A 27,193-nucleotide genomic window follows, 5' to 3' on the forward strand; every position below is an offset into this window, starting at 1 on the left:
ATTTATTGGCTTTGTGAATCCCCCACACTATGCCACACATCTTGTTACCAGGACCCTATGAGTTGTAGGGATGTCAGAGTTTCATTATTGCAGCTTCGTGTGATAAGTATATTGGCTCCATCTTCCCAGAAACACAAGCACTTCCTTCTAGAATATTTCCCGAAGAACAATGATATACAAAGGAAAACGTTCGCCAAGACTGTTTGTTGATAATGGTGGTAACACTGGAAAATAGTTCCCTTTTTGATGATAAAAGTAATGGTTTAGGCTGGCCGCTTCTTCAACAAACACCAGACTCAGGAAGGATTTTATTCCTAACTACGGCCAGACGTGTTCATTATTTAACCAAGAGGCGTGCCTAGAGCTAAGCAATACGACTTGCTTTCGAGAGGGAAGGAACAAAACATACATTTAACACAAATTAAAGACATTTTATAATAAAAGATAACATTTCCAAACAAATAGTTCTAGATGCAAATATACGAAGGGAGAAGTTTGTTGACCGAGATACACTCATGTACCTTTCATCATGCCCCTTCTGACAGCGGTGGGGGGGGGGGGGAATATATATGGTTAACAGATGGCTCCATGTCATTAGCAACACCATTTAATCATTTTTCATTTAACAATCCAGGGCATTCTGCGAGATGTAGTACAGTTTCACCTCATTTGAAACACCTGCACTTGTGGCATGGAGCAATCTGATAGCCATGCAAACTGTTGAAGGCAAAACTTTAATGTTCTCTACAGGACTGGAGCCTTTCCATTGGGTGACATCTCATACTGTGTAGTGGCTTTGCTCCATTACCTTTCTAATGTGGTGCCTTATGATCACAGCATTTGGGCATGCTCCTTTTTTTGGCTAACCTTTGTCTCTGATTTCCTGAATTTAACTTTCTAATGGATACTTTCCTCTATTCTCTTGTGTTCCCTTCTCTTGCACCAGATGAGCTTCCAAGATGACCAGGGTAGTGTTCATACCAACGAGATGAGTAGTGCTAGTGAATACGTCAGCAGCAGCGATGACGGAAGCTCCCTTACGTACTCCTCAATGTCAGACAACATCCCGCCCCCACCTATGAGTCCGCCTCCCCCACCACCTTTACAGTTCCATGCACACAAGCCAGTGACATTGACTCTCGATGCCAGTGGAAATCCCCACCTCCGGCATGTAGGGCCCGCAGAAGGCCACTCTCAGACTGCGTTGTCACTAACTCCACCTCCTCCGCCTCCACCGTTGCCTCCAGTGCCCTGCGCACCACCTCTTCTGCACCGTGGACCGCATCGCAGGAGTGAGTCCAGCCACATGAGTGTGAAACGACTGAGATGGGAACAAGTGGAGAACTCGGAAGGCACCATATGGGGTCAGGTGAGATGACGCAGAAATACCACTTTGGTGCAACCACAAGCCAACCACTAAGCAGTGGTTGCAACCCTTAGGCATTGCGCCAGAAAATGTTGGTAAATGATCAGCACATTAAACCCGTTAACATTAGTTCTAAAGTTGTGCATTACAGGATCTCAGGCACCACTTAAACAATCTGGGGCAGATTTACAAGAAAGTGACTCAGTGCGTTCCCCAAGCCATTTGGCTGCGCCGCACTGAGTCACTTTCAAAGCATAGGGATGCGCCATATTTACAACAATATGTTGCATCTCTGTGCTTCCCCCTGTGCTGGCGCACAAATTGCTGCCATGTGCCCGCGCAGGTACCCTTACACCATGGTGCAAGGATGCCTGCGAGGTGGGGAGATAGTTTTTGTTCAGGAAGAGTCCCCTTCCTGCACAAAAACAATCTGAAATGCCGTTTTTCAACAACGGCATTGTTTCAATGATTGTTTATGTGCAGGAAGGGAACCCTTCCTGAACAAAAACAATAATTAGAGGTGATTTTATCTTTCTATGTGTGCTGCAGAATGCAGCATGCATAACGAGGAAAAGAAAACTAGGAGAAATGAAAACATTTCTCCTCGTTGCGCCTCCCTACGCCTCCCCTGGGGAGGCGTAGCATTCACACGCATTTCCATATTTACGATTCCTCATAAATCTGAAAATGTGTCTGGTTCCATGGGTGTTGCGTGGGAACACCCACAGCAACACCCATGGAACGCCCCTTTCATGCAAAGTGCTGTGTGTAAAGGCAAAAAGTCACGCAGAGTGGCTTTTCCTGTCCTTGTAAATATGGAGCAGGAAAATACGCCACCAGTACGTCACAAAAAGTGAGCATGTTCTCTTAAGTTTTACATGTCTTGGTGGCGAAAAACTCTTAAATTCGTTTTTCAGTACTCTCATGTTTGTTGAGAGACAAACATGGCCTGGTGTCTACGCTGTGATCTATCGCCATTCTTTAGTTTCCCCTTGTGGGAATGACAACTTCACTGATTCTTTAGAAGTGTCTTTCATGGTACTGGCTCTGCTTGCCCTCCCAGGTCTGTTATCCATCTTAGAGGTGATCTATTTCTCAGCAGGGTCACACTCCTAAGTGGTTCAGTTCCTTCCGGACAGATGCTAGTCAAAGATTACTGTCTCTATTAATAATCACCCTCAACGAGACCAGCAGCTTGTTTTACATTCCCAGCCTGTGGTGTAGGTGAATGTTATCATAACGATCCATGTAGAACTAGACAGATGGTACAGTAGAAATAGAACTCCTAGCCACCAATCCTACCCCTGGCCTAGGAATATTTAGCAGTGCAGAGCATGACCAACTACTGCGTATTCATGTAAGGGGGTTTGCGCTGCCCAGGATGTGCGCTTCACAGTGGAACCCTCCTTTAAGCAATGCAAGTGCCATTAGCAAATAGGTTTTCTTGGGTGGAACCCCGAGTGCATGCATGTGCTGTCTTACACTGCAGCTTGACAGATAGCTGTACCATACCCATAGGAGATGCTATAGGTATAAATGGAAATGCTTTCAGTATCTATGAGCCTCTGTGGCATGCTTTGGGTATCGTTAGGTCTACTCCATTGTGAATGGAAATAAATGCAGGGAAGCAAGACTGAGATAATTGTCTGGGGTTCCAGTATCTTGACCATGCCCCTAAGTCAAGAGTATGACATTTCAGGTATTGCGGAAAGTGAAGTTGTGATGGAGGCTTACAGCCATATTTTGTTTTATCTTTAAATACTCGAAAACGTGATAATGTTTCTTGGCAAAATAGGCAATATAATCAACCGTGCAATTTGAGGCGTCAAGAAACAAATATAGAAAGTATTATAACCTCTCTATTAAACTGTTGGAAAACATTATTTACATAAATGTATACTGGGCTACTTGTAATATTTTGTTAAATGTAATAGAGCCTTAGAGCCCGCCCTAGCTGGCTCTATAGGCCATTAAAGGTCCGCTCCACCTTTTCGGCGAGGGCCTTTAACAAGGGGGTGGGCCTTAAATGGCCGTTAGAGCCTGCTATGGAGAGCACTAAGGCAGAATGTTCTAATTTGTAAAACAAAGGCCTCATGGAGCTCGTGGGCGTTGAAATCCCCTCGGGCTCCGTGACGCCTTCCCTCTGGCGCCTTGAGGTCTTTGTTCACAGCAACATCTGTGACCAAACATTAGAATGTTGATGCTCCGGGCTTCTACCAGCCATTAAAAGCCCGGAGCACTCCATTGTCTTCAATGAAGCTCCCAACATTCCAATGTTCTAATGGTGATTATAAACTGCTGAAGATAAAACTTTCAGAGGTCGGAATGGGATTTTGGAGGTTCAGTTGTAATGAACATAGGTTCACATTTCCCCTCCTCACTCGCCTTTGTTATTGAAAGTTAATGTGTAGGGTGAGAGAACTCAAAATACCTTCCCTCTTTCGCCCTCTTCTGCAGCTCGGAGAAGACTCGGAATACGACAAGCTGAGTGACATGGTCAAGTACCTTGACCTGGAACTTCACTTTGGAACACAGAAACCTACAAGTAAGTGAGCATGATACAGACAGACACCTGGACATTTGTGAAACATTCCCAGTACAAGTTGAGGTACCTGCACATGGGTCTTTATTGGTTATGATGAGTGCTAGTAACTTAATGTGTGAGTGTGTGTCTAGTGTGTATATTAGTGCAAAGATTTGGGGGAGGGTGTGTGTGTGTGTGTGTGTGTGTGTCCAATAGGGAAAGTTCTACCATACTTACAACGATTCAAGATTCTAACCTGGTGGTGGCAATTATTTACGAGGCTAGGTTACTGCTTCACAATCAGTTTTTCCATCCTTTCAAACAGATAATGGTCACAACAGCATGTTAATAATATCCATTTATTTCACCCTGAGTTTCCTTGGTGTGATACTGAAAACGGAAACTGGCACTTTTTACACCTGATTTTTTTCTACCGATCGCCAAAATATCTACTCCCCAGGTCTCTCCTACAATAAGCCTAAAATCACAATTTTTAACACCCCTACACCCACTCCCACTTACCCAATACAATATCTCTCCAATCTCTTATGAATATTAGAAATATAGCTCATATATATGATTCATGGGATAAATGCATACTATGGTTTTTGACCAAGGAGGGATTCCAGATTAATTCTACCTTTGTTTAGTAACTTTCTCCAAAGTCTCATGCCGGACTCCTAAGTGAACATGCCCTTAAATGATGGTCCCAAAGATCTGGGTTTTTAAACTTAAAAAAAACATAAAAGAAAATAATAGTTGGTATACAAATTCAAAATGTCTAAACTCATACATTACAAAAATTATGCAAATCAATTCACATGTATACACCATTTAAGACACTAATAACTAGTATTTTCCATGTACTGTACATTCCACATTTTTACTTTATTCATAAGTCTGAATGGAGAAGGACACTAAGCCATTATAACTCTCAACCACTGCCAGCTGTTCGATTTGCAAAAGTTTCAAACATCCCATTGCCAATATTGCCACCTCGAACGAATGTGACATTGGCCCAAATAGAATACAATTCTAATTGCCTGACTTGCCAGTCCCTGGTGCATGCTCCTAATGTATGACAGTACTAAATCAGTTTCAAAAAAGTGTAATTAAGTGCTGTTTATCTGTGGTTGTTTTCAGAATGAAATCTCTCTGGATAGCTAAAATCCAGTTTCTTGACGGCTCTATCTGCCCCATGACTCATTTTTGAATGGCACAATAGTCTGTAAAATATATATATATATATATGTATACAGAAAAGCATATTGCATATTTATTTATCCTCCAATCTTGTTTTAATTCAGAATCTATTTGGGAAATTGTGTTAATCGCTAGACTATATACTAGGAAGTTAACTTGGTGTTGGGGGTTCCATATTATACAGGATACACAAATAACGCTTTCCAGTGTATCTGCAAAATTTGTGTGATTCTGTGACTGTCCAATTGTATTTTGCCTGGCATTTAATAGACCCCTTGACGGATCTCGGTTAGTTTGTTCTCTCTTTTCCTCTTGTTTTTTTCATAAGAGGAGACTAGAACATGTGCAAATAATTATCTTTTTTTCCATCTCTTGGACATATCATTCGAACTCTCAGTTCTAAAAAGGCCTAAAAAGGCTGTTTAGGCACCGCGAATGTGCACAATTGACATGTAGCACAGGATTAGCAACAGTATCCTTATAAAGAAACCTTCACACGTAAAATGACATAGCATCTCTAAATCTGATCAATAATATCATATTATCAAAATGACCCTAGAATGCATAGGAGTATGCACGCACCATCTCTTACCAGCACACATAACTTGACAAAAGAGGGAGCACATGTGACCTCATTGTCATGTCTTTGATAGACTCTGTTATTGAGTACACATGTATTCTACTCCAGGCACATCTAGATCATTGTGAACCACATCTCCACGTGATCCATAAACTGGAAGCCCTTTATACAGAAACAATACTGATCTCTCAGTTCTTCCATCATATTCCATAGAAAAGCAGAGTTACAACATATCGAGTAACACGTCTAGGATAGCTATCGGTTGTGCTGTCCCCTTCCCAGGGTTTACAGTCTACTTGTTGATTGCATCTCTGGCATCTTTTATGCCTGGGTGTGAGATTTTAATGTGAGTGTAATGGGAAACAAAAAAGGATTCATATCATTAGATACAAGCTCTAAGGAAGCCCCTTTGTGCTTATGATTGGTGGCGTCAAAGCTGGTCTGTTTATTGAGCTGGGTGTTATAGGGAGGAAGTAGTTGCTGGTTACTAGCACATGGCCTTTACATTATTAAATACCTCACCATCAATTACCAATACGTCATACCATAGTTCTAATTTCTTATGTACTATTAATTTTAAGTCTGGGAGAGTAGTTGTATCAAAAACAATATCATTGTTTGTTTTCCAGTTGGGGGAGTGCTGTCTTCGCTATGCCAGAGTGCAATATTTCCCCCATTTCTGGGGATTTTATACCCACAAAAACGTCTTTGCTCAAATTCACAAGTACTTATTTCTGCTTTCTGGAGATATTATAAATAATTTTACTTTTTTCTCATCTCATCTTTGGTAAATCTTTAGTTAAAAACAGTTCAAAACAGTCAAAAGCATTATCAGGTGGTAATTGTAAAAAATGGTTTAATGTGTGGTGTAACCCTGCACTAACACTTATTTCCAATAGGAAGAGTCGCAATTTCTAAGGCCGTTCATATCACTCACCATTTCCCCCAATTTAGATGCTAACACTGGTAAATCCCTCTCTAAGGAACTGCCTTGTGGGATATTACAAAAATATATAGATAGCTGGTCCTTTGTGCCAAATTGGCATAAACAGTTTGTAATTGAGCGAAGCCAAAACTCATACAGAGGGCAAACAGAATACATTTTCGAACACTTTAATCTCAGTTTGATTCAGTTACAAAGTATGATAAATTGATAAGTCATGTTGTCACTGTTGCATTTCCTGTCTCCTCTATATCTGGAGCGCGTCTGCCTTTATATCCAATGGCCCTAGCTCTGGGGCGGTGTGCTGAGACCCCCACTGAGGGCCCGCCGTGTGCAAGGTAGAGCAGGAAGTAACCCCCCTAGCAGTGTTGTCCTTAGCAGAAGCTGAACTGGCATCACTGCTGCCCATGGAGGTGGCCCATCGTAGACTCCCTTCGCCCTTGTGGGGCACAACTGTTCGTTTGCCCTTGGCGACCTACAATGTCCATTGAAGCCCCAGCCCCTCAAAGGAAGTTTCAGGAACAGCTGGCCTACAGTCCTAGCAGACGTCTGTCCCCAGACATCCACAGCACAGCACAGCACAGGGCAGGTCAAAGGTCAACCTACCTAAAGAATATGCAGGGAGGTGGCCAGCTGCACTGCAGTGTCCTTTGGGCTCAAAACTCATGAATGGAGTAGCTTGAATTATTCCAGGTTTGGATGCTATGTCCCTTGGTCCTCTCTTCCCGTCCACACCTTCTTCCCCCTTCTCTATTGTATCTTATTCTTCACGTCTGGCTCGGTTTCTCCTCCTTTCATCATACCGGGCTGTGCTCATGATCCTTCCACACGCGCATCATCTTACAGGATAATATCTACAAATGACATTTCACTATTCTCGGTGATTTTTAGTTTTAACGTGTGCTGTGTTTCCGGATTCATGTGTGTGTATTGCTTTATTTCGAATTGTCCTATTTCTGCCCCATCCTTTGGTATCCTGCTGTTTACGATAAAATGACTAGTGTGCTTTAAACCTACATGAGGGAGCAGAACCGAGGGGGCGGCCAATCCAAACCCCAAAAGAGGCCTCGCCAGTGGTGGCTGGTGACATTTGAAAGTGGTGGGGCGTAAAAAAAGGGTCTAAATGTGTTTTGTGTCATAGCGAGCCTGATTGACTAAAGGGGAACTGCAGGACCCTCACGCCAAGGAAATTTTGAAGAACAAAAAAAAAAGGCCCAAAGGATGCAGGTTAAACCACATTTCAGAAAGCAAGAATATTTATAAAAGTAGGTAGGATATGTAGACTTGAAATAATTAAACACATTTAAAACTGTCCCATATCGTGCTTCATTCCTGCTTGCACCCGTGCCATCCATTTAGCCTGACTGCATTATTTTAAAAGAATAGGGAACATTGGCGTTAGCCGCCTGACCTTATTGCCAAAGAAAGATGAACTATATGTCACCTCAGGTCTCCAGTAGGGCCAAAGATTGGGTGGCGAAAACAGTGACCAAGTCTCCATAACCACACTCTCTCAGATGCATTGAATTAGTTATATAGCGCCACTCATACCAGTGCAGGGTGTCTGAGCACTTTGCATCACACGCATATTACACACAGACATTCAATCATACATGTGTAAATCACTGTGTAGGAAATGTTACGTAAGCCAAAGGACTAAAAGTGTAGGAGTCACATGTCATCCATACTGGTAGGCAGCATAGTTTAAGAGTGCTTGGTGTGGAGAAGCACAAACTCAGAGTCGAAAAAGAAACAGCATAGTTGGGAGTTTTCTTTAATAATAAGAATCGATTTCTAGCCAAATTAACCCTTTTTGCAACATTGATCAATGTTCTGTACTTTGCAGCGTGTATGCAGTTCTAGGATGAAAGTTAATACCTCACTATTCTATATTAGGACTAAGGACTTTAAATTATACATTGCAAGTAACCTGCTGATCTGTTTACATCTGTAATCTACATGGTACACGTTCTCTGCAGCAGGCATATTAACCCTCTGCACTAACTTCACCTAAGTCAAAACCACAACTATACAAAATGCTGATCTCTCTCTCCAGGAAGATAATTAATCACACGAGTTATCTTGACATTTATGTGAGGCCTGGTAATTGCGGGGTGAAAGAAACGCTGCAGCAGGTGCTTCAAAGGCATAATAAACTTTCAAACACGGCGCCCCCAGGATTCCAGCACCCGGTGCGGTGGCACCGATCGCACCGCACTAAAGCCGGCCCTGACTGGCATTGATACGGCACCGGAGGGTCTAAAATAGTAATGAATGTACATAACTATTTTAGGCCTAAGGAGGGCCTAAAATAGTTTTGTACATTCATAACTTCACAGTAACGGCCGGCATGATGGGGGTGGGGGTCGTCACGGGGGGTGGAGGCGGGTGGGTAAATGAAAGAATATTATAAAACACTTACCATCCTCGTCCTGCAACATCTTCTGGGTGCGTTCCAACTCCCGCTCCGTCCTGCAACACCGCAGCTTCTGGATGCGTCCAAACTGCCGCTCCCGCCGTCCTGAAGCTCTCGTCGTCATGTCGTCATGAATGAAAGGCAGCCTCCCTCCCTCCGCTCTGCCAATCACAACGCTGAGGCGCAGTAGAGAGCGCCCCAGCCGGGACCATTTTCGCTATGTAGAGTGGGCGCCGTGGGCGGTGCTGCTCGAGGGCATGGGGGGAGTGGCTTGCCCAGTGTTGTGCATACGGACTGTTTGATCGGCCCCAGGGCCGGCCAAACAGTCCCTATGCACAACACTGGGCAAGCCACTCCCCCCTGCCCTCAAGCAGGACCGCCCACCCCCGATCAGGCACTTCTGCTTTCTCGCAGTGCGAGAAGGCAGAAACATAAATGGTAGTTATTACCATTTATGTTTCTGCCTTCTCGCACTGCGAGAAAGCAGGGGGGCGGCGCCCAAACGCCCGTATGGAGGAGCCGCCACTGGGCCTCGCTCTGTTTGTGTACGTGGAGCAGTGCATCGAAGCACAGCAGAGGCTCTTGAGGCAGTACAGGGCAAGGAACGATCAGAGGGCGCCCCCTGGTGGAGACGGAAGGAAGTGGTGCTTTTCATAAACAATTGCTGGCCCTTGTCTGAAACTTGTCCCAGGTGGGGCCACGTTTCACCTCTGCTGACGATTGAGAAGTCGCACAAAACCACGTCCCAGCAAGGTGCTACCAGTATAGCCCCTTCCTGGTGGCTCACACCTTCAACAGTCTTACACATTGTATACTACAAGGCTCTGCGTAGCTTCTCGCCCCTGGATAATTCTTTTCGTTTCTCTTCCAGAGCCATCGTCGCGCCCGGAGTCTTTGAAGAAGAAAGACGCGGTGGAAATACTGTCTCACAAGAAAGCTTACAACACGTGTAAGTAACTACTGTGAAGTGAAAGACGACTATATCACCACCCAGGACACAAGTCCTAAAAAAAGAAGTGGGGGGACTCACCAGGTTACGAAGTATGCAAGTAACATTATGACGCGTGCCATCACGGCGCATGATGTCACGACGCGCGACATTGCACGTGACATTACACATGACATCACAGGGAGTGACCTCACAGGAAGTGACATCACAAGAAGTGACATCAGATATTAAGACCGCACACATGTTTATCAGGTATATCATGAGTACATTTAAGCTCATTATAAGATTTTACAAATGAGATTTGACTTTGGCGTTGTGCCACAAAAAGTGCCACAATTCCGACGCAAAATCTGGGCCTCAACTAATACAGTTTTTTTTTAACCCTGCCACAAAGAAATTAGCAGCAAGGAGAAGCATGGTAGTAGATCTGTTATGCATAATCGGTTGCAAAGTCGTAATTTTTAAATATTTGATTGGGTTAAGGCATCTGCTGTGAAGGTGCCCAGTAAATCTCAGGGAATAATAATAATGGTGAGATAACTCTGGTGGTTAATGCACTTGCTGGAGAGATCTGTGTTTTGGAAAGTCCCAGATTTGAATCAAAGTTCATTAGAGAAGGTAAATGTGTCTCCTGCAAAGCACATCATCTAACACGCAGATGACACATTTTTATTTTATGTAGATAGTAAAGTGGGTCACTGCTTTTAACACAGAGATCCTTTTGTTACCTGCAGTTCATAAATTGTAATCCTCCTAAAAGACCACAGTGAGGTATGAAGGATATGACTCCTACACCTTGTAACCCTCACTGTCTCATGTAACTCCTCTTGTATTTTTTGTCAATGTGTATGTTATGTAAAGAGCTCAGACACCCTGCCTTGGGTTGCACAGCGCCGTAAAAGAAATAAAATGCTGCTATTGAAATTGTTATTTGTGTAAATACTGGGACAGACAAACACACCTGACATTCTTACAGTGCATGCATCTCTTACATACAGGGACTGAACAAAGGTACACGCTGCCTCTCTTAAGTACTTGTGAAGAGATAACAAGCTGTGTGCCTTTGTTTCTTTCCCCTCTGTGGCATTTGCTTTTAAGTGTGAGTTGCCAGGCCGCCTCCAGTCAGGATATTCAAACAAAATGAGGCCTGATGGCCCCTTAACATTGGCCCAGCTGGAGGTGATAAAAAAAAAATCCCTCGCTTCCTGCACATGGCTGCTGGAAATGGAAAGCAGACAACAATCAAGCGCTGCTGAAGTGTCCCGGTATCTGAAAATTACACCAGGACATGTTCAGCATATTTCTGTGGGGCCCAACTTCTTGGCAGGGGGTAACGGCGTCCACCCTGTGATAAGAGTGGGTGGACCCCGTGTACCTACGTTTACCCCAGGCTTGTGCCCTGTCACCACCTCTAACATCGCAGGGCTCCAACACCCCTTGACTCACTTCCGGTTGCCCCTCCCTCTCACCTTTATGTGAATACACTAATTAGCTCATTTGTTTCCCATGGGGGACGTGATGTGACAAAATTGTTGTGAATCTTTAGATAAGCGTGGCCCAGGTGCCATGGCATAACCAGGAGATGGTACGTCTGTACTGAAGAATCTGTAGGACATCCCCAGACATTAGAACTTTTCCTACCCTCCTGAAAGCACACCTCTTCCCAGAGCGTCATTATCTGATCCTCCCAGCCCCCAGGTTCACATACCCCGGGCCCTCAGTCTTCTGTTCAGCTCTCGGCTGCTCCCAGTTATATTCACATATGTAAATACACCATCATAGGAACTGTTTAACCTACACTGCTCAGCCTCTCAGGCGCTATGCGGTCCTGGTTTGTACTTTGACGTGCTATTAGAGTTTCAAAAAATCACTGCACAAGTCAACCATTCAGGACAAGTTAATTTATGTAACACACACATTCCATCCCAGCATGCAATCGACCCATGAAGCATTCCTACCGAGAACTCTCATTAGACTCGAGCAATGGATAACCATACACCCCAGCCAAAAGAAACAAACTCTAAAGTCTGTTAATACCAGGCGCGCAGCGCCCATTGGGCTCAAAGGGCTTCAGCCCTCCCCCCGTCGTGTGTAGCCGCCAGGGCTGAGACAGCGTCCCGGGCACACACACAGCCGCACCCGAGTACTTCTCAGGTCTTTAAAAGACCATTTATTTGCTAACGAGGCTTGGTTGTGTTTTCACCCCTTCTTAGTGCCCCTGCATCTCCACTCTGTATATTGCTGGAAGAATCAGCCCCCCCGAAATTTTTAGTAGCCCCCCTCCGAAATTTGACTCTAGTTGTGCTTTTGTTTAATGCACACATCCATACACACAGTGCACTGCAGACACACACGACAGCATCTAGCCGTCTGCTACCCAATGCAAACTATAATAAATAATCTTACTGAACAATATAACAGCCACCCCAAACCACCTGGAACTGGTCAAAGAATGCCAGAACCACAATAGGTGCCCAGACCGGGAAAGTGCTTGGGGGCCATAGAAGTGGTGGAAATGTGCTATGCGAATGCTTGCAAAACCATATCATGGAATACATGAAGTAAGCATTAAGCCGCCGAAGGTCAAATTCCACCACCGAAGTTCTCGTCTCGTGAGCTCCTGAGCTACCATCATTTGAAGGTTGCCTTGTTATCATCATTCAATGTTTCTTCCGAGTCCAAGTCTGAAAACATAATGAAACATACTTCACAGGAAACAGACCTATAACTAGAACACATACAATTCATCCAAAAATGGATTTTAATCAATGGCATGCAGGTGTTTAAAAATGTTACTATGAATTGACCCTGCAGACATTAATCAACAACATGTAAGGAATTCACGCTTATTTGTCGCCCAGTTTTTGACACTGAATTAATAACAGTACAAGCAGATTACCACTAACGGGTACTTTTCCAACAGTAACTCACACTCTCAGAACAGCATGTTACTAGGAACACAGAGTTCCAGGCCTAGGTGTCCATATAAGATCCCAGTTCATCCTGGGAAGCTTAGTTCTCGTTCACCACAGTTGAATGGATTTGGCTAATGAAAAATAAACCAACGAACTGTGTTATGGAGCCCTGCGTGATATGGAGCCATCTGCTAATGTTATGTTTATGCCCTGGAATAAAAAGGTAGTTCAATATCTACATGCCTCTCACTTGTTGACTGAAGCAGCACACCAGAGTTTCAAGGGAACTGCTTTGCAGCCCTTACAGAGCATTCGTATTTCCAGACATATGCATGAATGCACACCTTTTACACACAGATAAAAAGGAAGGACACACCTCTGAAACAACATTGGAGCCAGGCAACACAAACAAACAGATTTTGGGAACGTAAATAAACTCTTTCGGGTGTTTGGAAGGAATCAAACTTTTTTACAGTAAATGTTGTCCTCACAGGAACATTTGAGAACCTTCGCGATATCCCTAGCATTTTAGACAAAGGACATTGGGTAGGGGGTGATTGCCTGTTCAAGAGCGGGAGGGGATAAGAAGATGCGGGTGAGTTATTTGGTCTTGTGTTGAACTGTGGCAAATGTAGGAAAGGCCCACCATTTCTCTCAAATGCAGACAAACATGGAGATGGGCACAGACTCGGAAGTGGCAGTCTAGGAGATAGCCATCGTTTCTGCAGAATGCTTCTTTGCATTCATAGGGGAAGACCACAGGTGCCCATAAGCCGTCCTGCCCTGTAACTCACCAGGATTCATTTCAATGAGTGGGTTCCTGAAACAAATTCACCTGTTTCACTCATTGTGCACCCCTCTGCTTTCCCCACTAAATCCCCAGACATCACATCACATCCCCAACAGCACCTCATGTTGTCTGCACTGCTGTACCCTTTCAATTGCCCTGTGTACCGTCATTTACGCTTCACTTTGATACAAGTACACACTACAGACCAAGGAACTGCTGAGTTTTAAAGAGGGAACCCTAAAATTGAGCGGTAAGAGAAGATATTCAGTCCAAGTGACAAGGCTGCTGTCTAAGTGTTCAGTTGTGTTATGTTATAAAATGTGCTTGTTGATTCATTTTGTTTTCGTTGTCCTCAAAATCCTTAAAATAGCTCAACTCCCCCTCCACTGTCTGTATCCAACGTCTTGAATGTCTAGACTTGAACGTCTTGATTCTGTGAGGCTATCTCTCCAAAGCACTGTTCCGCAAAGCGCCAAAAGAGAAATGGGATCTAGGCTAAACACGCGAATGGAAAAGTAAGGCAAGCATTGAGGTGAAAGAATAAATTCAAATCAATTCACTTGAAGATGCACACGTACTATTTGGAGGTGAATATGTTTAAAAGAATGTATCTGAATGATCATAAATGTAAAAAAATATTTGTATACATTTTTTAATGTTAATCATGTTCGTTAACATAGTGCTGCCTTGTGTTACCTTCCATTGGGGACGCGTTACATGGGTGGAGTATTCCCTTGCATTCTCTCATGTAATCTGATGCAAACCCTTATTTACCAAAGTCAGTAAACATGGGTTTGAGCCAAAATGGTGCGCCTACCCGAGACTGGCATAACAAGGCAAAATTCTGCAGCACACCTACAAACAGGAATAAGCCTCAAAGGATATTTTTTGTAGGAAGGTTTTCCTACACAAAAACTATTGTGACAATAACAGAGGCACCCTTGTGTTCTAGTGCAAGGCTGCCTGCGTTGGCCAGGAGATCGGAACTGTGCCTTATCTTTGTAAATATGGCACATTTCTGCCCTCTCCCTTACACGCAACGCAGCACAGCAACTTCCCTTGATGTACAGCGTTGTGTGGAACATTAGAAAATATGCCCCTGTGTATGGTACAAGGCTTTTCTCAGTCTCAAGGCCGTCATTAAAAAGAGTAATGCAAGGTTAGCATGGCAGCGGTGTTGACTTGCCTTGCACGTGAGTACTGTCCGCTATCAGAGATCTGTATTACCAATTACTCAAAGGTTGCAGACATCTTATATATCATCCGGTAATGCACGATTGCTCATCAGCAACTGCAACCAATGCCAAATGTTGGATGTAACTTTTGTACTTACCGCTACAACTCGACTGTGAAAAGTGACCTGTCACCATTCTCTGGATCCCCTGGCTTCCTTGCAGTGGGTCCCAGTACATGGAATGCTGTGACACTCACTTTTGCAGTAACCAGAGTAAAAAGAGACCGCCAACCATGTTTCTGATTGGCATTAGGGCCAACCTCAGATGGATGTCTAATGGAAAGGTTCAAAATGCGAGTAAATTGGATAAAGGGTCTCAAAATTCTAAATTTAGAATTAGAAGACTAAGAATAAGAAAATCACAAAGGATTATTGAGTATTGGGATTACTAAAAATGATCACAATTGCAAATGGTGAGTCTGAATTCCCAACATCTGGAGACTTGCAGTGAAATTAGCCCTGCACAAGAATTTAACTTGGATACAAATGATCCACAAATAGAAATTTACAGCCGACCTCCTTTCCAATTGTTTGCTAGTTAAGTGGAATTTCCTGAACCCTCTTTCCCATTAGCTTTTTTATCCAAACCCTCTTCCTTCCCTTTCATGATTCGCCATCCTCTTATCCCCGTCTCCCACTCTGTTATTTTTGATTTTCAAATACATGATGGGTACCACAGGTCCCTCTACTATCTCCCTCCCACTTTTGTTTAATATTTATATTTTATACTTGAATTTTTTTAATCTTTTGACTTAAACAACTTTTGTCCTTCTTTATCAGCATTCTCCCACTCAACCACGTTAGCCCCAGTTACTCCCCTGTGCCCCAGTTAATTCCACTGTTCCACAGCAGCCGCTTACCCTTTTTAGGTCAAAGCCTAGCAGACAGCAGAGCTGTCTGGTTTGCTAACGACATCTTGGGATCATTCGGAAAGCTGCCCTGGGAAGGCCTTCCGCCCATTGCTTACCACTGGCTTTGTGCTTTGTGCTTTGTAATTTACATTTGCTTGCTTTCTATTTGCAGTCTCTATTTCTTTTAATCTGACCAGCTTGAGTTTGTCCCTTCCAATGCCCAAACCCTATTTCAATCTTGTTCTTATCTTGTAACATTTGCTCTGCAGTCATAGACAGATGTCAAATGTTAGGCTCTGTCTTCCGAGTGAGCTTGATGTTTACTTTTCTTTCTTTGACTTCAAAGTGAGAGGATTTATGGGACAATCATACTGGCTCCTGCTGGTGTGCTTAATGAAGGTTGTACAATGGTATTTTTTTTCTAGCACACTATAACATTTAAATGTAAATGAACTCTGCAGATATTTCAGAATATGTCAGAATTAGAAGAGCACATTTTTAGTAATCTGAAGTGTGGTGAGAAACATATTTTAATGCGATCAAAACATATGTGATGACATTTCCACACATTATTGTTTGTGTGCTGTATACCTTTATCTGTATGTCTGTGCAAACTTAATGGTCATTTCAATTGAAGATGTGTTGTCTGTAATGGAAGTTCACTACCACACCATGGATAATTCACTGTACCCCACTTACCTCTACTCTGCTGCATGACTCCACACTATGCCTTTCCACACCACTCCACTTCCCTCTATGCCTCTCTACTCTACACCCATCCAACTCTACTCTGCACCATAGCACTCTTCACCACTGCACTTTACACCACTCAACTCTGCGCCACTCCACTGTATGCTACTCTACTCTGCAACACCGCACTCTATGCCACTGCAACCTACAACAATGCACCACACTCTGTACCACTCCACTCTACATCAGTGCACTCTATGCCAATTCACTCTACGCTAATCTAATCTGCACTCTATGCCATTACTCCACCATACACCACTCCACTTTACTCTGTACCACTCTATACCACTGCACTCTACACTGCACCACTGCACTCTATTCTCCAGCACTGCACTCTACTCTCCAGCAATCTACTCTGTAACACTACACTCTCTGCCACTCTTCTCAGATCACTGCACTCTACTGTGCACCACTCCACGCCACTCTACTGCACTGTAGGCCACTACACTGTACGCCACTCTACCCTGTATCCTTTATTTTTCTGTTTCCCGGCGCACCGCGTCTCCCCCTCGCCGCCCGTTTCCCGCCGCCGCGTCCCGTAGCTCCGCCCCCCTCGCACCCCATTGGCCGCCCCGCTCCCACCTCCCAGCTGCTCCTCCCTCCCTCTCCCACTCATATGGAGGCCGCGCAGCGGTAGAGAGAGCGACCTCTGACCCTGTTTACCAGGCAGGTCGCTCCCCTCACCGCCACGCAGCCCCCTGTGTGACCGCTGACCGCTGCTGTATTCTTCTGCCTGCGTTCGAGTGTCAGTGCCCTCCTTCTCTTCTGTTCCCTCGAGTGAGTGCCTAGATTCGCCCCCAGTGTACCAGTGTCTGTTTGCTGCCTGGATTGTACCTCCTTCTCTTCTGTTCCCACGAGCGAGTGCCTGTATTTCGCCCCCATCATAAACTGTGTCTTTTGCTGCCTTGAATTGTTCCCCTCACAGTTTTTTGGCCCAGATTGTGATCCTTTATTTTTCTGTTTCCCTGCGCACCGCGTCTCCCCCTCGCCGCCCGTTTCCCGCCGGCGCGTCCCGTAGCTCCGCCCCCCTCACACCCCATTGGCCGCCCCGCTCCCACCTCCCAGCTGCTCCTCCCTCCCTCTCCCACTCATATGGAGGCTGCGCAGCGGGCGCGCGCTGCGGGCGCGCCAAAGGCAAGCCCGTCTGCGCCCGTCCGCGCCTGGACCGCGCCCAGCGCCAGACCCCCTGGCCCCCGCAGACGCCAGCCCACCCGCCGGACCTACGACGCCGCCACCCTCATCGCACTCAACACCAGCCGGATCCCCGGCTGCTACCGAGCCACCCCAAGACGCACCCATGGACCCTTCACCTGCCAATCCTGCAAGTTCTCAAGCATCCGGACCTGTACCGCACCCGCCAAGCCGAGCACCAGCAGCAACCACCTGAAGTGCATCCTGCTCAACACCCGCTCTGTCCACAGACATGCCGTGGAACTCTGGAACCTGCTCGACACCACATCTCCAGACGTCGCCTTCCTCACGGAAACATGGATGAACGCCTCCTCAGCACCCGACATCGCCATCGCCATCGCCATCCCGGACGGATACAAGATCACCCGGAGGGACCGCGTCAATCAGACAGGAGGAGGCATCGCCATCATCCACAAGAACACCATCCGCATCACGACCAACTCCGACGACACCCTCACAGCCGCCGAACATCTTCACTTCCAGATACACACCGACCCCAAGACCACACTGAGAGGCACCCTCATCTACAGACCCCCAGGACCCCGCACTCAATTCAGCGAAGACATCGCAGACTTCATCAGCCCACACGCCCTCCCCTCCGCTGACTACATCCTCCTAGAGGACCTCAACTTCCACCTGGAGAACAACGACAACAACACCACCACCCTGCTGGACAACCTCGCCAACCTTGGACTCAAGCAACTGGTGAACACCCCCACCCACTACGCCGGACACACGCTTGACCCAGTCTTCTCCTCCAGCAAGTACATCTCCTTCAACCACGCCACCGGACTCCACTGGACAGACCACAGCTGCGTCCACTTCAGCTTCAGAAGAACCACGACTCACCACCACCCGCAACAGGTTCCCCGCAGGAGCTGGAACAAGATCACCACCGACCAGCTCACCACATCACTGAGCCAGAACCCTCCCGCCAGCTCAACGGACCCCAACCAAGCAGCCAACAACCTCACTAAGTGGATCACCAACTGCGCTGACGACCTCGCACCTCTGAAAAACCATTCCAGCAGGCCCGGCAGCAAGAAAGCCTCCTGGTTCAACGACGACCTCAAGAACTCCAAGAAGAACTGCCGTACCTTCGAGAAAGCCTGGCGAAAAAACCCTACAACAGACAACTTGACCGCCCTCAAGCACGCCTCCCACAAACACCACCAGCTGATTCACACCACCAAGAGGACAGCATTCAAGGAACGATTAGACAACAACGCACACAACAGCAAGGAACTCTTCAGCATCGTCAAAGAGCTCTCCAACCCCAGCGCCGGAAATAATGACATCACTCCCTCACAAGACCTCTGCGACTCACTCGCCTCGTTCTTTCACCGCAAGATCGCCGAGATACACAACAGCTTCGGCGCACAGACCACGCACCCAACCACCGAACCAACGCCTCCCACCACCACCCTCTGCGCCTGGACCCCGGTCAGCACCGAAGACACCATCCACACGATGAACACCATACACTCCGGATCACCAACCGACCCATGCCCCCACCACGTCTTCAACAAGGCCGACTCCGTCATCGCACCCCAACTCCGGGACATCATCAACTGCTCCTTCAACACCGCCACCTTCCCGGAGAGCTGGAAGCATGCCGAACTCAGCGCCCTCCTGAAGAAACCATCAGCAGACCCCTCCGACCTCAAGAACTACCGCCCCATCTCGCTCCTCCCTTTTCCTGCCAAAGTCATCGAGAAGACCGTCAACAAACAGCTTGCCGCCTTCCTCGAGACAAACGGATCCCTCGACCACTCGCAGTCCGGCTTCCGAGCCAACCACAGCACCGAGACCGCCCTCATCGCAGCCACTGACGACATCCGAGCCCTGCTCGACAACGGGGAAACAGCGGCCCTCATCCTCCTGGACCTATCCGCAGCGTTCGATACTGTCTGCCACCGCACCCTAGTGCAGCGCCTCAGCAACATCGGAATCCAAGAGAAGGCACTAGATTGGATCATCTCATTCCTCGCCGGAAGAACCCAGAGAGTCCGCCTCCCCCTGTTCAGATCCGAGGCCACCGAAGTCATCTGCGGCGTACCACAAGGATCATCACTCAGCCCCACCCTCTTCAACGTCTACATGAGCCCCCTCGCAGCCATCGCACGTCAACACAACCTCAACATCATCTCCTACGCCGACGACACCCAGCTGATCCTCTCCCTCACCAACGACCCAGCCACCGCCAGAACCAACCTACACGAAGGGATGAAAGACGTAGCCGAGTGGATGATGAGCAGCCGCCTGAAACTGAACTCAGACAAGACGGAAGTCCTCATCCTTGGATCATCACCCTCTGCCTGGGACGACTCCTGGTGGCCCCCTGCCCTGGGCAGCGCACCCAAACCAACGGACCACGCACGCAACCTGGGCTTCATCTTGGACTCCTCCCTCTCGATGACCAGACAAGTCAACGCCGTCTCATCATCATGTTTCAACATCCTACGCATGCTCCGAAAGATCTTCCGATGGATCCCCACCGAAACCAGAAAGACGGTCACCCAGGCTCTCGTCACCAGCCGACTGGACTACGGAAACACCCTCTACACCGGAACCACTGCCAAACTACAGAAAAGACTCCAACGCATCCAGAACGCCTCCGCACGACTCATCCTGGACATCCCCCGACACAGCCACATCTGAGAGACCTGCACTGGCTCTCCGTCAGCAAAAGAATCACGTACCGACTCCTCACCCACGCACACAAGGCCCTCCACGACCTGGGCCCCAGGTACCTCAACAACCGCCTGACCTTCTACACTCCCACCCGCCAGCTACGATCGACCAGCCACGCCCTCGCCGCCGTTCCACGCATTCGAAGAGCCACCATGGGAGGAAGATCCTTCTCCTACCTGGCAGCCAAGACTTGGAACTCCCTCCCCATCCACCTCCGTCTGACCCAAGACCACCTCTCCTTCAGGAAGCAACTCAAGACCTGGCTGTTCGAGCAGTAGCGGTCCCCCCTCCACCTAGCGCCTTGAGACCCTCCGGGTGAGTAGCACGCTATACAAATTTCTTGATTGATTGATTGATTGTATCACTCCACTCTATGCCAATGCACTCTAATCCACTTTACTCAAAACCAACATACTCTACAACAATCTGCTCTGAATCACCGCTCTCTACACCACTATACAATACTCTATGGCACTGCACTCTGCTCTGCACCATTGCACTCTATGTCACTTAACTCTGCACCAGTGCACTCTACAACTCTACTGTGCAACACTGCGCTCTCTGCCACTGAGCTCTACTCTGCTCCACTTTACTCTATGCAACTCCACACCAATGCACTCTATGCCACGCTATTGTGTACCACTCCACCCTGACAATGCACTCTATGCCACTTCACTCTACACCTCTCTACTCTACTCTGCACCATTCTATGTCAGTACACCATCCCTCAATCTACTAATCACCACTGCATTCTACATCACTCCACTGTACACCACTCATCACTATGTTACTCTATTCTATGCCACCACACTCTGCAACACTGCACTCTACGAAAGTGCTCTCTACCTTACTATTTTATGCCACTCCACTCTACCCTCCACTCTACCCTGCACCACTTCACTCTACCCTGCACCACTTCACTCTACGCCATTTCACTCTACTCTAAAACAATATACTGTACACCACTTCACTCGGGGGCGGCACTCTACTCCACTCTGTGCCACTCAACGTCACTACACTCTACGCTGCCCCACTCTACGTCACTCTACTATGCATCCCTCTACGTCACTCTACTCTGCACCCCTCTAGTCTAAACCATTGTACCCTATGCCAATGCACTCAACACCACTTAACTCAAAACCAATGCACGCTACACCAACTACTATGCACCACTCCACTCTGCGCGACTATCCTCTACAACACTCTATGCCACTGCAGTGTACGTCACTCTACACCTTGGCATTCTACGTCACTGCACACAATGCCACTCTAATCTACTCTGCACCACTGCTCTCTGCACCACTCTACGTCACTGCACTTTATGATACTCTACTCTGCAAGACTACACTCTCTGCCACTGAATTCAACACCACTCTACCTTGCACCTCTGCACTTTACGCTACTTTACACCAGTGTTCTACATCACTGCACTCTAAGCCACTCTGTTCTACTCCGCACTACTGTTCTTTACTCCACTGCTCTCTGCAGTACTCTACACCACTACACTCTAAGGCACTGCACTCTACTCTGCACACTCAACTTTATGCTACTCTCCTGCACTTTACGCAAATGCTCTGTATGCCACTACACTCTGCATCGCTGCCTCTAATCTAATCTGCACCACTGCACTCCAGGCCACTGCATTCAACACCACTCTACTCTATACCTATGCACTCTATCCTGCACTACTACACGCCAATTCACTCTGCTCTGAAACAATCTACTCTACGCCACTGCACTCTACGCCACTGCACTCTACGGCACTGCAACATACGCCACTGCAGTCTACTCTGCACCACTCTTCTCCATGCCGTTACTGCACTCTATGACCATGTACTCTACACTGCTTTACTCAAAACCAATGCACACTATGCCACTCTACAACACTACTCCACTCTACGACGTTCTGTGCAACTCTCTCTATGCCACGACATTCCACTTTAGTCCACTCTACTCTACAACACACTACTCCACTCTATTCCACTGCACTAGTCCACTCAATGCCACTCAACTCTATAACACTCTACTCCATGCTATGCCATTCCACTCTCCTACACTGCTCCACTTCATCCCACTCCACTCCAGGGCTTGAAAATCATAATATTTTACTAGACCCGCAGGTCTAGTAACTTGAATACACTACTCGACCTAACTGTAATGTACTTGACCCACGAACTGGTCTCATAGATTGTCACACAGTTCACTTTACAAAATCCTCGAACTTCAGTCACAGAAAGAAAAGTAAATATAGGAACACAAACTGACGTTTGACCTCTGTCTCTGAAAGTGAAGAAATGTGACAAGATAACAAGATTTAAAGGCATTTTAATTGTTCAGTCACTTTGTGAGCAAGCAGAACACCTGTTGTCAGCTGCCAGAACGGGTGAGTAGGTCCTTAAAATAGTTCTTCCTGTTTAAATCTGGCTCGATATTGCGATATTTCAAGGCCTGCACTCTACGACAATCTATACCACTGTACAACACTCTTTTTCACTCTAAGCAGCATCCTCTCTGCTCTACAACACTTCACTACACACTATGCCCCTCCATTCTGCGACACTCAACTCCCTCCACAACGATCCACAACTCTCTACACCACTCCACACAACTCCATGACACTCCCTTTCACTACACTCAATGGCACTCAACTCTACTCCACTCCACAACAGCCACTCCATAACACTCCACTCTACTTCTCTTTAGGACACTCTACGCCACTCTCCTTTACTACACTAACTTTTAGCCATGCTGAACAGTGCTGGTGTACAACATGGTTAAAACATATTGGCAAATCCAATAGCTCTTGTATAGGCCAGACCTATTGGATTTGTGAATGCGTGTTTCTTCTGCCACTGCAGATTGCAGCAGAAATAGAAAATGGACCACAGCAAACTTTATTTTCTTTTTTCACTCACTTTTTTCAATAGTCTTTTTTTACACCCACTTCTAATTTACTTTTTTTCCAGAAAATACAGAACTCAAGCCTGTGAGCAAGACTTACATATCTGAAGGTCGCCTTGGGCTCTCACTCACTCAGAGCAGGCTAAATTTAACACCCTGTCAGAAGACTAGACTTTGAACTCTAAGGGCAGCTCCATTCAGAGCTCTGTTGTGTGTCGCATCCCACACACAGAGAGCCTCCTACAGAATCTTTCTTTTGATGGAAGGAGCTACCTTGGACTCAACAGAGTATGTCTCCATACAGATCTGCTACTTTTGTAAGCCATGAGCAAGGCTTTGTTGTTATATTTAGTTTACCTTTATTTTGATTGCTTAAACTTTTAGGGCCTAATGCATGAACACATTTTCCAATAGACACAGAATGGGCAAAACCCTTTGATGCGTCTGGCCCTTATTATCTTAAGAGCTATTAACGGATGCTAATTTTAGGAATTACAGGGAGGTGCTGTTTTACCCTGGTTAAAACTCAACTGAGTTTCACAAGTGAGGTTTATGTCACACGCCAACCTCTGGTTTGTAGGCATTGACAGCTAAACATAAAAATAAAAAGATTGAAACCATAACAGCTAGAGGTACCTGAAATGTTTGTGGGCCGCCCATGTTAAAGAAACTGCCTCTTGCATTCAAATCACTGTTGTTGCGTTCGGATTTGTAGCTTCGCACTCGGGTAAAAAATCTACCTGAAATGCCACTTGTGTTCCAAAATTATCGAACGGGAACATCTTGCTTTAAACTTTCTCCGCGAAATCATGCGATGTGCAGTAAGGACGTAATCTCGATAATGTTGCGTTTTATTAGGAGAAATTACCAAAATTATGCCAATTACGCCGTCGTAAATAAATATTTTGCCCAGGCCTAGAAATAATGCCGGCAGCTCAGTGCAAACTTTATTTACACAAAACTTCATGCCTGGTATTTGCACCCAAGGACCCGCACAGTGTCACAGGATTCTATATCATATCCGTGAATCTTTTGTTTTGTGTGGTTTTTTTTTCTCCATATTGATTATTCACCAAAATGACTGGATGAAAAAAACAACTCTATTATTGCTAGGCACAGTGCTACAATTCTAGATATTTCTAATGTATAGTTTCACGTTTACAGTTGGAAGGTCCTTCTGTGCTGTCTATATAGCTAGGAAAACAGCTGCTTACTAGCGCAGCTGTACATGACGGAACCGTAATTAAGAGGACAATACCAATCGTGATGAATAAGCCACTATCAGCAACTGATTAATTTAAAGCCCCCACACTTATGCCACTTTTAATGAAGAGCCAGCTGGTGAAGTGAGAGAATCCCAACAAAGTTAACGTCATCGGCTCACATGCCAGGCATTTCCGTTATTTATTCTCTGTACCTCACCCACTGCATACTCTTTGGAACAGAACGTCAAACCTAGGCTGCTTGACACAGTACGCTGAGAACACAGGCTTTATTGATTGACAGTGCAGTGACCCAATCAAAAGAAAGGATGCAAACTCGTGCAATTTAGGAACAAAGGGCCACATGTACGTAGCTTTTTTCTTGTTGGAAAATGACCCGATTCGCAGAATCGGGCCATTTGCGACAGGATAAAAGCCTTTTTGTATGTACAGAACCCTCTTTTGCAATTCGTTAACTTATTTACTGAATCGCAAAATGGGTTCGCGATTTGGAATTAGGAAGAGGAGTGTTAAGGGCGTCCCTTCCTAATAGCGACTCGCAGTGGTATGTAAGAATGTTTTGCAACTAAAATACAATCACAAAACATTCACATTTTACCACCACCTTGAAGTTGGTGGTAACCCATTTCCAAACAGGAAGGGGGTCCCCTACCCCTTTGTGAATGTATGCGAAAACATTTTTTAAGAGCAGGCAGTGGTCCCAATGACCACTACCTACTCTTAAAAAAGGAAAAGAAAACGTTTCATTTTTGGTTTAGAAACGCATCCCATTTTCCTTTAAGTAAAATGGGCAGCATTAAAAATAAATAAAAGTTATTTTATTTAGAAGCAAACACAGACATGGGGATCTGTTGTCCCCACCAGCAGGCCACCAGCCCTGTGATTTTAGCGATTTCCTGGGTTGCAAATTGCGACATGCCTCATGAGTATTAATGTGGTAGGTCAGTTAGAATCACTAAATGTGTCAAAGACAGTAGTACATAGCTGTTTGCGATTTCCTAATAGCGAATCCCAAACATTCGCTATTAGGAAATCGCAAAATGAAATCTATGTTCGTGTGGCTGTCAGTGATAAATATGGAGGAGAAACCGCCAGTGTAATTTTCCCCACTCTAGATACAATAGAGTCAAAGAAATTCCACCAGTGGATTCTACTCTGGATTGTTATGTTATACAGATTTGTATAGCGTGCTAATCACTCATAAGGGTATCCAGGTACTTTGCAGTTGGGTAGGTGGGGGACTCCTTAGAGCTTCTTGCGGAACCCAAGAAGCGATTTGGAGGCCCTAATGTTGTTCCATGCTTTCAGCGAGATGTAAGAAAAGGCGCAACCTCCTTCTCTGCTTTTGTGTATGCAGGGTGCATGTGCAAGTGAGAGTCCTGCTGAGTGGAGGTGTCTGGAGGGTAGGTGGATGTATATACTGCTGCATGTTGTGTAATACTTTGTATGTGTGCATGAGGAGTTTGATTTCAGTGCCTTTGTGTATGGGGAAGCAGTGGAGTTCTCTGAGGTGAGTGATGTGGGTGCAGCTTAGTAGGTTGAGGATGAGTCTTGCTGCTGCATTCTCGATGATTTGGAGTCTGTTCAGGAGCTGAATAGGGGTTCCAACGTAAAGTGTTTCCGTAGTCGAGTCTGCTGATGATGTGTGCCTGTGTGATGGTTTTCCTTATGTTTTCCGATAGCCACATGAAGATTTTTTGCAGCGTCCTCAGGATGTGGAAGCAGGTGGAGGTGACTTAGTTAACCTGAGCTGTCATGTGAAGTTTGTTGTCTAAAATTATCCCTAGATTTCTCGCCTGGCTGGCGGTGTGGGTCCTAGCTCTGCTGGATACCAGGTGGAGTCCCACGAAGAGGTCTTCTTTCCGAAGATCACAGCTTTGTTGTTGTTCCTTTCAAAACCAGAGGATTTTCCATTACCATCCAACTCTAAATATGCCCCATGAAAATATTTTGTATTTAAACAAGGAAATCGATTCACGGCTTCATTAGGGAGAGCCTGTCTGTGCCTAACAAGGCTCTGATGGTATCCATACACAGTTCACTCAATGTGGTGCCATACCCCACCCCCACCCTTGACCACTAATGAACACACTTCATTTAGCCCCTGTTTACATCTTCTCCATGTTGAGGTCCAACTTCCTGCAAGTCAGGAATTGGCCAAAACGTCATGCCTCATATGTTCTGATGCACTTTGGTATTAATGTGTTTTCTATGCCATAAAATAAGATGCTGATGGTTTCTCGTCACTTCAATCCCCATCTCACCCACAGCCATTCTAATCGCACATCTGAAGCTCTCCCACCTGGAGCTGCGCCGCTTGCTGATGACTATGGAAAGTGAGCGCCTCGAGCCATCTCATCTCAAGCAGCTCCTACTCTATGCGCCAGACGAGGACGAGACCCAGCGGTACCAGCAGTACCAGGACTGTCCCAGCAAGCTGAGCGAGCCTGACCAGTTTGTGCTGCAAGTATGTTTGCCTTCTGCTGGTGCGGTGGACAGGACACCGGACATCGTATGACTAGTTTACATACCGCTAATTCATACTTCGATTCCACATCCCATGCCCCACCACTGCATTTAATAGGAAATGAGATCAGGAATGTGGTTGAGGAGGTAATGTGTATTCATTGCGCTGAACCAGCTGGTGGCATCCTCTCTAGTTA

The 27,193-nt window shown here is 46.1% G+C and overlaps 1 protein-coding gene across 2 annotated transcripts in view; it reads left to right on the top strand.

Annotated features, from left to right (window-relative positions):
- GRID2IP (Grid2 interacting protein) overlaps positions 1-27,193 on the top strand; it is a 305,642-nt gene that overhangs the window by 227,904 nt on the left and 50,545 nt on the right. For both annotated transcript variants that reach the window (XM_085629441.1, XM_085629442.1), the window contains 4 exons: positions 947-1,369; positions 3,824-3,911; positions 9,904-9,981; positions 26,801-26,997. In XM_085629441.1, coding sequence (XP_085485567.1) covers positions 947-1,369; positions 3,824-3,911; positions 9,904-9,981; positions 26,801-26,997 — 786 coding nt within the window. The remainder of the gene's footprint in view (positions 1-946; positions 1,370-3,823; positions 3,912-9,903; positions 9,982-26,800; positions 26,998-27,193) is intronic.

This window comes from Triturus cristatus, chromosome 10 (assembly GCF_964204655.1).
Source record: "Triturus cristatus chromosome 10, aTriCri1.1, whole genome shotgun sequence".
In the NCBI taxonomy this organism is placed as follows: Eukaryota; Metazoa; Chordata; class Amphibia; order Caudata; family Salamandridae; genus Triturus; species Triturus cristatus.